At 32.6% G+C, this 12,022-nt stretch overlaps 1 protein-coding gene across 1 annotated transcript in view; it reads right to left on the bottom strand.

Moving 5' to 3' along the window:
* PKN2 (protein kinase N2) overlaps positions 1 to 12,022 on the bottom strand; it is a 111,766-nt gene that overhangs the window by 36,883 nt on the left and 62,861 nt on the right. The window contains exons 7-8 of the mRNA XM_037500669.2: positions 6,195 to 6,380; positions 5,126 to 5,235 (exon numbers count right to left, since the gene is read on the bottom strand). Coding sequence (XP_037356566.2) covers positions 5,126 to 5,235; positions 6,195 to 6,380 — 296 coding nt within the window. The remainder of the gene's footprint in view (positions 1 to 5,125; positions 5,236 to 6,194; positions 6,381 to 12,022) is intronic.

Raw genomic sequence — 12,022 nt, forward strand, 5'->3', positions numbered from 1 at the left:
ATTAATTCCTTCATAGTATATAACAATGCTAGTGCTTATCCTGCCCTGAAAGAGAAAGTATCAGTTGAAAAATACTTAGATCTTTAAAGTTTTAATCACAAGAAAAAATATATGTAATTATGTATGGTGATGGAGATTAATAAGACCTACAGTTTGCAATTTGTAAACATATAAAATTTTTGTCAAACACCTGAATATATACATAACATAAATTAATTATATCAACTAACATATCAATTATATGTAAATTTTTAAATATCTTAGAAGTGTAACCTTCTTCTGATAAGAATTCCCTTAAAGTTTCTCCTACATGCTGCTCACTCACTTTGAGAGAACTTAGTACTTCTTAAAGCAGTGCACTTCATTTTGTTAACCACATAATTCTATGTATTGAAATAAAATGTACGTATTGATTTTTGCTTTTTCTTCCACAGTAACAAAATAGTCAACCCAAGAATGGAACATGTACTGCAACTTACTACTTGTCCCTTCTCCAGTCATTTGGCAAAAACACAGCTACCTCATCAGTGTATACTGAACTCAAGAAAGTAACTACCATTTGATCAGAGCTGACATACAGAAATTAAAATTTCATTGCCATCCCTAGTCTAATTTTTCCTACACATGTCCCTATTCTAAACATTAAAGACAAGTACCAAAGTTTTGTTATATCTCTATAGACTAAAAACCCAATTTTCACCTAGCTGTTTCATGTGTAACAAGAATTTTGTATTACTACCTTGGCAATTATTCACTCACTGGATAAGATTTTATAATGCATATCTAATTTAAGGTTGATCTGTTCCAATTCAAAGTTTTCTATTTCTCTTCAGCAAACCACCTTTTCTTTTCTTTTCTTTTTTTTGTGGGACTCTTGCAGGTGACTGGGGATTGAACTGGCGCTGCAGAGGCTGCGGGCAGCCTCGCAACCCAGTGCTCAACCACTGCGCCACCAGGGGAGGCCCTGGGAAACCACCTTTTCCCTCCTATCCTTAAGATACTGCTTAGTATTTGATTGTTAGACCTTTGTTTTCCTTCTTTTAAACTTTTACCCATTACTATCAAAGAATTTACCATAGGTAAATCCATGCCAATTCCCCTATAAAAACCTATTCAATTGCTTTTCAATTCACATCCTATAATGTATCAAGTAACCTGGTACCTACCTATGTTTGCTACTTTATTTCACACTAATCTTCAAACTCATGATTTTTATTCTTGTAACACATCACATTTTTGTTTATTTCAAGGGGTTGTATGCTTGTTCTTTGTTGGGAACAAGCTCTATATTTCTGCATATTTGGCAGCTTTTTACCCATTTAGGTCAGTGTAGCCTCATCAAAAGACTTTCCCTAAATAATCCATCTAAAGTAGAGTTTAATAACAATCAGGTAGGAGGAAGATAAAACAAATAAAAAAAAATACCTTGACACTAATAAAAAGGAAGATTCAAGCTACAAGAACCCATGCAAAAACGACCTACGGGGTAAGATAACTGCAATGCAGACAAGAAAAAAATTGTAAATAAACAAGCAATACTACACCTAAAGCAACTTGAAAAAGAAAGGTAAAGAAGATCCAGAGTAGTTGATATAAGAAAGGAAATAATAAAAATAGGAGCAGAAATAAATGAAAGAGATTTAAAAGACTGACAAAAAAATCACAAACTAGAAGTTGGTTCTTCAAGAAGACAAACAAAATAGGCAAATCTCTAACTGGGCTGACAAAGAAGAGAGAAAATATTAATAAACAGAATCACAATGAAAGAAATTATCAGAGTATAGACATGCAAAGGATTATAAGAGATTAAGATTACTATGAACTTTATGCCAAATAAATTTAATAACCTTGAAGTCATGGACATATTTCTGGATCAATACATTTTACCAAGACTAACCAAGGAAGGAACAGACGAGTTGAACAAACCCATCACAACCATGGAAATTGAAGCAGCAATAAAATATCTTCCCTAAAATAAAAGCTTAGGACCTGATGGTTTTACAAATGAACTTTTTCTATCTTTTAAGTAAGACTGAATGACAGGCGTGCTCAATTATAAATGTGCATTTATAATTGTGAAGGAAAATTAAATGCCTCAGAATTACTTAACAACAGTGTAAAATACCTACACACAGGATAGTTATAAAATGTTATTAAAGGAATTAGTGACAAAAGGAGATGGAAGGATAGCCCATGCTCACAGGAGAGAATTAATATAATCAAAATGACTGTCGTGTCTAAAATGATATACAAATTTAATGCACTCTCCACCAAAATCCACATATTTTTCAAAGAATGTGAGCCAAAAAATATAGAAATTTATATAGAACCACAAAAGGTCTTAAATTCTAAAAGCAGCCTTAAGGAAGAAGGAGAGAAACAGAGGTCATTGCATCTGATTAAACTTTACTATAAAGCAACACTATTAAAACACAACATGGTATTGGCACAAAAATAGATACACGGACAAATGAAACAGAACTCAAAGTCCAGAAATAAATTAAAGCATACACCAGTACCTAAAGTATATACTAGCACCTAATCTAACCACAATCATAAAATGGGGAAAAGATTTTCTCCTAAATAAATGATGTTGGGAAAATGGGAAAGCCACACATAAAGAATGAAGTTGGATTACATGCTAACCCCATACACAAAAATAAATTCTAAATGGATTAAAGATTCAGGCATAAAATCTGTAACAATAAAATACATACAAAGAAACACTGGGCCTCCCTGGTGGCCTATAGGTGAAGTCTCAGCACTACCACCACTACAGCCTGAGTTCAAGCCCCAGTCAGGGAGCTAACCCATTTGTGGAGCAGCAGACTTCTCCTGTCTTGCCCACTGCTCCCCTTAGCAAAACATTTCAGTAAATCTGCCTGTTCTGCTCCCCATTCTGTCTCTGGTGAACTCTCTTACCTCCCACGTCCCTGGCTTATACATTCCAGTTCTTCTACACAAAAACATATAAAATTTAAAAAAAAGAAAGAAACTTCGGTGTTATGTTTCATGATATCAATAATAAAAATATCTTTGGGACTCACTCTAAGGCAAGGGAGTTAAAACCAAAAATAATCAACTGGGATTACTTCAGGTTAAAAAGCTTCTACACAGCAAAGAAATACAAGATGATTAAACAAGCACCCTACTGAATGGGAAAAAGATATTTACACAATTTATAACTGGTAAGGAATTAGTATCTAAGATATATTAAAAACTCATAATTCAACAACAAAAATCAAATAATGCAATTACTAATTGGCAGTAGATATGAACTGATAAATTACTAAAGAGGATATCTAGAAAGCTAAAAGACATGAGAAAATGTTCATCATCACTCTTAATGAGGGAAATATAGATTAAAACTACAAGAAGATACCATGGCATATACCAAAAAGTCTCCCAAAATAAAGTGTTGGAGGGGATGTGGAGAAAAAGGAACCCTATATTACACTGTGATGGAAATATAAACTGGCACAACCATTATGGAAAGCAATCTAGATTTACCTTAAAAATCTAACTGTGTAAATACCATGCAGCCCAACAATCCCACACTTGGACATCTACCCAAAGAAGATAAAACTATCAAGACCAAAAACTGTATGTTCTACAGTGTTTATTGTAGCATTATTTAGAATAGTTAGAACATGGAACCAGTCTAAACTCGATTGACAGATGATTGTATCAAGAATTCTATTCAGTCATAAGGAAAGAGGAAATGAAATCATTTTCATTATAATGGCAGGAACTGGAGGGAATTATGTGTAGTAAAGCAAGTTAGAATGATAAAAAAAATAATGCACATTTACATAAGACAATCTGATATTGAAAATACTTAAAAAAAAAAGCACAGTAGACATCAATAAACATCTGAGGGATGTGAGGTTAAGAGAAAGAGATAGGAAGAAAGGGACAAGGGCGTACAAGAGTGGTGGTTTGGGGAAAAAATATAGTAAAATGGGATAATACTAGTAACTGATCTAAAGAATAAATTCTGAAAATCTAATGTACAGCAATGTGACTACGGTTAACAATGCATATACTGTGTATTTGAATTTGCCAAGAAGGTAGATCTTAAATGTTTTCACCACTAAAAAAGGAAAGAAATGGTAACCATTTACAGATGGATATTAACTTGATGAGGTGATTACAATGTATACATATATCAAAATGTCAGGTTGAACCTTAAATATATATAATTTTTATTTGTCAATTATATTTTAATAAAGTTCAAAAAAAAAAGAAATGAAAAGCAAAAAAAACCTCAAAAAACCAAAAAAAAAAAAAAAAAAAAAAAAAAAGAAAACAATTATGAGGCATGAGGCCCTGGCTATGAGATGCTGGCTATGAGAACAGGAAAGATAAATTGGAAAAGGAAAAAAGAAAAAATTGGAAAAATATTTTAAAGTAGAGGCTAGAACAAAAATCGTTTAACTCACATGATCATTAAACACTATGAATCTGCTTCCACTAATGTGATTTTTAAAATAACATGTGTGCCATCAATCTGAATGTTGATAAAAAGACTTAATATCTATATTTTTAAATACGATTATGATTAAGCTTTAATATCTCTTTCTCATACTCCAACAGAGGGATTCAAATCTAAATAATAAACTTACTATCACAGATTTGAATCTACTATAGACCAAGTTAATTTCTGCTAGGTTCTAGAGCTAGTTTACATTCCAGGCATTCACATCATTAATGAAACGCACAGAGACACATAGAGGATCCAGTGACTGAGCAAAACAGCTCATTTCAAATTCAGTTTTGATAATAAAACCTAGAAATGGTAAGTGAGAAGAATCACTTTAGTGGTTAAAGGGGACATTACTAAAGTAAAAGCATTTCAGTATTAGATCTCATCTAGTCCATCTTTAGGATGATACAATCTACATATTTTCAAATCACTGAACAATGAAAGCTACCACAGCAGTCAAATATTCACCACTATCTTAAGGCAAACATATATGACATCAGATAAGAAATTAAAAAAACATCCAGGTTCTTCTTTTATTGTTATGGAATTTCTCTAAGTGGTTCTAAAAAAAAATAAAACTTACATTCAGAATGAATTATATGCATAATGAAATTTCAAGTAAAAAGTGTCTCATCTTACCCTGTCTAGCTCCAGTGTAAACTTCTGGTCCCATGACTGATTAGAAATGGGTTTCCAGCTAGTCTGACCAACCACAGTATTATCTAGCTTCAAAACTGCACAGACATCATCTGTAATTACAAAATTATAAACTTACTTAAATATTTATAAACTTTTAAAGCAGAAGTACCATTGTTTAAGAAAATAAGGTTTTCCATAATCAATACCAAATCATTTGAATCTTAATGGCCAGCTCTATATCTACAACATTATAGTTCCACTAGACTCTCCCAAATTGTGCTACGTATTTGACAAACCAGTTAACTCCTATTTTATTTATATTAGAATATAACTGATAGGATTGAAGAGGTAGTCAGTAGTTGATTTCCATGTGTGTTTATATATCCATAGTAATCAAGCAGTTTTTTCCTTCCAAATTTGTTACCTTAAGCAATTCATTTGTTAACTTAAACAGTTCTTTAATCTGAAACTATTCATTATGTCTCTTTTTACATACAGTAAAACAAAGATATATTGAATTAGGCATGTATCCCCATTCCCAAAGTTATACTTATATCTCTGTTTAAATTACACTTCCGGATGTCTCCAAAGTACTTCATCAATCTCTTGCATTTACTCTTACTACTCTCCTCACTCTCCTATATCAGTTTACTACTTGTATACTATCCCAAGTATACATGTTTGGTCCAGTGATTACCAAAATTTCAATGTTTAGAAATGTCACTATACCATTAAAACAATCACGGTGTGATACTGTAAGGTGACATCTCAAAATCTCTATGTATTTTTGACTTGATACAAAGAGTACTGTTCAATCTTTCATTCTTCCGGAAGAATAAATGCTGTATCATTCAGATTTCTATTAAATTTCCATTAAAGAAAATTTTTGTTACTTTTTGTGTTCTTGTCATTAAAGTTCTTAGTATTTTAAAACTGTTACAAAAAAATCTTAATTTTAAAGTTTTTAATCCATCTCAGACTCTTCTCACTCTTTCACTGATCCCACAAAGTCCTTTGTATAGACCCTTTAATTTCTGATATGATTTTTTAAAAAATCTGGTTACTCAACTGGACAAGTCATCGGTTTTTAGGAGATTTCGACTACTTCCACTTTTACTTTTACTTGTTCTGCTCATGAAAGATGATCTGGTTTCACTCGGACTCCAACCAGGTAGTGCAACTGATGTAGCTTTTGACCGTCCAGGGACATTCTCCAGAATATCTTGGCAGCCCATAAGGCGAACTTCCAAAGTACCTGTTAACATAAACAAATGTCCAATAAGAACATCAATTCTAAATACACACAATTTTATTATTTATTCAGAAATAGGGGAGGGTTGATCTGCAAAATCTTTTCTTTCAGAGCTTCTGCCAAGTAACAATCATCTTTCCTATTTTAATTAGAGAAACTTACCAAAAAGTCTTAATTAAGACAACTATGAAGAATTTTATAGGAACAACAGTATCTCCCAAAAGCTGTCTGTGGGCATAAAACAAGTTACATAAACTTTTTGTGTATGTGAATATTCATTTCTGTAACTACTTGAGAGAATTACAGAATTATGTGTTTAGACCATATGGGAGGGGAAACAAAGTGAGATAACATGCCTATTAAAATAAACACATAGAAATTAAAACAAGGAAAACTATTTCAATAACAGCCATGTTCAATAGGCAGATATAGGATTTTTCTTTTTTACACAAATAAATGGATTTCTATTCTACTTGAGATGTAAAATAGTATCTTTACAATCTAATAGTTTAGCTAATCAAATAATTATGGATCATAATTACAAAGGCATAAAATAACTGTAATTTCATTAGGCAAATAAATGTTAAAGATATTCAAATGAAAATGAGGATAGTAAATTAGGTCATCTGAAGGTATGTTTTGTCATCATGTGGGCTAGAAAGTATATTAGAATTTTAAAAGGGCACTTCATTATTAAAAATATTACATGTTGCACAGAGCATAACCCTTTAAGAAGATTATTCCTGATAAAAGCTGTCCCATTAAACTTAAATTATTAACAAATTTATCTAAAGTTTTTATTTAAAGGTAACCAAAGGACTTTTAACAAAATTAAAGGCCTAGATTTATCTTCATAATTGAAACTAAAATATCTGCTTAAATATACAAAAACAGTGTTAAAGGTATTGGCATCAGGCAATGAAAACAATGCTCTCTCTAGAGAGGAAAAACAAATGAGGTAAGTCCTAAGACTGTTCCAGCTTACTACTTTTTTAGAGTATCCACAACACAGAGCAAGGAGGGATTACTAAAGTAAACTACAGGAGTTAAGGAAACACAAATGTGAATACAAAGAGACCAAATGTGGCGAAAGTTCAGAGTAAAGGAAAGAGGACAGTTGTCCAGAGACAGAACTCCTAAGATGTGCAGATGATTCCCCTGACAGTAGTAGAGCACAATTACTACTAAACCATGTGATATTCTGGTCTCACATAAAAAAATCTTAAAAGCAATACCCAAAAGATCAAATTGCTTTCAAATAACTTATCTGACCTAGAACAAAGTTCAAGAATATAGGAATACAAAAATATTCAATGTACAAGCTAAAATTCAAAATGTTTGGCATCTAGTCAAAGGTTACTAGATCTATTTGTATTTATTCTGCATTACACATTAGCACAAATTTAGTGGCTTAACACCCTCTTATGATTTCATAGTTCTGTAAGTCTGCAGGCTGGTAGGCAATCTCTGCTTAAGATCTCTGAAGGTGGGCCTCCCCTGGTGGCACAGGCAGTTGAGTGCCGGCAAAGAAGCTGTCCACAGCCACTGCAGCATGGGTTTGATCCCGGCTGGCAGGCAAGGGTCCCACATGGCACGGCAGACCTCTCCTGTCACACCCGCTGCTCCCCTCAGCAGTGTATTTCGTCAGTCTGCCTGTTCTATTCCCCACTCTGTCTCTGGTGAATCCTCTCACCCTCCCGCGCATCTGGCCTGTACCCCGGTTCTTGTATAAAATAAATAAATCTTAAAAAAAAAAAATCTCTGAAGGCTATGCTGGTTAAGTTCTCAAGAAAAATATACTTCCAAGTTCATTCTCAAGAAAAATATACTTCCAGTTTCTTGCAGATACAGGATTGAGGACCATGTTTTCCAGTTGGTTGATAGTCAAAGGCTGATTTCAATTTAGAGAGGCCACCAAAATCTTTTGCCCCACCCCTCCATCTTCTAGATAGCAATGGCACATAGAAACCTTTTCATGACTCAGGACTCACTTTCCCTCTACCACTAACCAGAGAAAACTCTGCATTTAAGGGGCTCTTATGATTATATCTGAGGTCTACTCAGATAACTGCCCTTTTTATTAATTCATAGTCAATTGATTAGTAACCTTAATCAAACAGGCAAAATTCCCTTTGCCATATAAAATAGTAACACAGAAGGGATGACTCATCATATTCATAGGTGAGGAGTTTTGGGAGTTATTCTTTCACACCATGCAAGCAAATATGTGACAAAATGAACACTACTCAGATATAAAAATGGGTGAAGCATTCACTATTAGCCGACTCATATAAGAGCCAGCCATGCCAATCCCAGATATTTGCTTAAGTGAATTAAACAATATATACATATACACCTATTCATATATTTACACAAAACTGTACAAGGAAGCTATCAGTAGCTATAGAAGAAAAAGTACAAAGTGGAAACAAGATAAATATCAATCATAAGTGAATAAAAAATTCAGTTGTGTAGCCACACAATTGAATACTAGTAATAGTAAATCTAAAGGAACCATTAATATGTGTAACATAAAAATTAAAATAATTTTTCTGCATTAAAAAGATCAGATTTCCTGCCACCTAAGAAAAAAGTATATACTGCATGACTCCATGTATATAAAATATCTAGTGACGGGTCAGTATTGCTTGGAGATGGTTGTGGGGAGAGCACGAGAAAAGCAAGAAAGGGATTTTACAGAGGTGCATGAGGACATATGGATGTCCTCTATTGATGATATCTTTAATAATTATCGATTATGGTGGTAGTTTCTCATTATAAATATATGACAAAACATCCAAACTCTAACTTATACATCATTTGTTGTATGTCAGGAATACCTCAATAAAACTGTTCTAACAAGTGAATACTGATGATGTCGGCACCATCAGTATTTACTAAAAGAATCATGAAAACGGATACTTGAAATGGGGGAATTCTATGTATATAAATTATAACTCAATAAATTTGCTAAAGGGGAGGGAAGGAAGCATCAATTTTAAGTATAATGAATACATTTTTATTTTATTTCAAAAGAAACAACTTGTGTTTGTGTATCTTATTTGCCTTTTTTGTTGTTAAACTGGCAAACTTAGTTCATTTCCACTGTAAATGCTCAGCTGTAAAAGTCATCCTGGGGAAACTGAAAACATCTGGCCACTACTTCAAACCTTGGTTGCTTATTAAATATTTTAGTAATTTCAATATATTAGTAGATGACAATGCTCAACACCTGCTTTCATTTGGAAAAAAAAATTCTAGAGAGATTTAAGATCTTTATTAAACATTTCGAGTTTCTTTCTTTTATGAGGTAACACAACTGCAATTGCATATAACCATATTAGAAATAGCTTAAAGTTACATCTTTTATTTTTATAGCTCACAATATGAAATTTTTAAAACAAGGAAATACAAGAAGTAACTGTTTGTACTCATAAGCAGTAGATAGGAATTCCATCAGAACAAGTAAATGCTTTTTTATTTCTTTTAACTTTCTGGATAAAGTTTCATATACATTTTACTAATTTAGTATTTAATCTCAGTACAACTGAGTAATACTTTTTAATTCTGAGGAAATTTTCTATCAAAAATTAATAATGTCTCAAAATGTGGACCAAAAATTTTTAAATATACCTTAGATCAAAGTAGCAATAAATTTGCAAATTTCAGTATTAACCGCAAAGAAACCAGAGTATAAATTAGACAAATTCACACATAAAAGCATATACTGAACAACTCAGGACAGTAAATGCTCCTACTACTTACTGATACTATCCCACATCATTTCTAATCCTTTATTAATATCAATACTATTTCTAGTCCTCGTTACTCTATATTTAGGGATACTCTAGATCCCTTTTAGAGTTATAGATTTACATCACATTGAGTAGTGTTCAGTTAGGAAATAAAGAACAGGGAAAGAGACTGAAAGGTCAAAGAATTGAGAGGAGACAGAACAGAAAAGGAAAAAAATTTCAGTCACATAAGCCAATTTTCTGAAAAGTGGCTTTAATTATTTTTCTAGAAATACTGTTAATTTTCAAATATTTGCAAACTATATTTTAAATTAGCGAATTATTCAGAAATTCTTTCCACAACAATTCTGAGTCATAAGATGGTAAGTACAGAGTCCACACTTAATCATCAAATCATATTTACCAAGTATCTGTTGAATGTAGAAAGTATTCAAGCTAGGAACTAGAATTATATGTAGATACAAGACAAGGTATTTGATCCTCACAGGTATATAGTTCAGTTTTGATTTCTTAAAAAAAGTTAAAACAAATAATAAAGCAAAGACTTAAAATAGTCACTGTGTACAAGTCAACTTAACTGTGAAAGAAGATTCATGGTGGAATTATAGAAGATGTGGCTAAAAAGATAAATATAAATCCTATAAACGGAAAGTTTAGAGCAGAGGGTCCCAAGTTTCTTATTTCATAGTACACTATCTTAATTGTTTCATTATCCTCTTAGTTTAAAAGATATATCTAACTGTTTGTTTGTTCTATATGCAGGATATAAAAAATTACTACTTGAAAAAATAATATACATAGCATGAAAGAAAAAGTAATCTTATTTCATTCTTACATTACCATGATTATTTCCTAATGGGATAAGTATATGGACTGAGTACTGTGTAACTTCTTAAACTTTAGAATCAAGTTGGAATCCACTACCTTATTTTCTACTCCATATTGATTTTCTAGGAGTATTTACTAAGATAGCAATAGAGGAAAGCCCAGTTTCATCAACATATGACATCCTTGAAAAGAATGTAGTTCCACCTAATGCTGAAACTTAACTACCTGGAGCTAGTAATTTGATGCCTGCAGGAAATACGTAACATTAAATTTCCCTCAAAATTTTAAATTTCCTGTTTTCCCCCAGTGAATTCATTTTGCCATCCCAGAATACCTCAGAAACCTAGAGGAATTCAAGTTGTCTATGGTCATACACCCTGTATGTGCCCAACCTTGTCTGATCGCAGAAAAAATAGGAACTCAAGTTAGTAACTGTAGGTTTAGACTTATCCTAATAGCATAATTTAACTGTAAATGAAATGTGCCTTTTCAAGTTTTAATACAGAAGTCTGCCATAGTATAAAACTGATTAGTGGTACTTAAAGCTAACTAGAACGTGATAGTATGTGCTATGCAATTATGAATACTTTCATAACTTCAAAATATTAATATTATTTTTAAGGTAAATCTCTAACTGATGTTCATGGTAATAAGAAAATTTAATGATTTGGGGGATGAGGGAAATCTGTAACAACAATACGTTATATTGTAAGATCTTTGTGACATTATAACTAGCCTATGCTTCATTGCCCCTTACTCCCACAATGCTTGGTGATGATCTTGAAGAGACCTGTATTCCTGAAGTAAATTCCTGGTACCCAAGGAGACAGGTATCTCATTCTCAAAGCACTGTGGTTGCCTGCTTTGACTTGTCTAAGACCTCCTTGAAAGACTATAAAGGGCTCTATTTTCTTCATCTCTGCTCCCCAACTCAGAAATTTATCAAGGATTGAGAAAGAGTTAAGTGTAGGGCATTTCTCAAACACATATAAAGGGAAATGAACCAGTCACTGTAGCCTGATACAATGGATATCAGTTGGGACAAACAACAGATAGCCCGAA

The sequence above is a fragment of the Talpa occidentalis genome, unplaced genomic scaffold (assembly GCF_014898055.3).
Source record: "Talpa occidentalis isolate TD23 unplaced genomic scaffold, MPIMG_talOcc4v2.1 talOcc4.9, whole genome shotgun sequence".
Taxonomy (NCBI): Eukaryota; Metazoa; Chordata; class Mammalia; order Eulipotyphla; family Talpidae; genus Talpa; species Talpa occidentalis.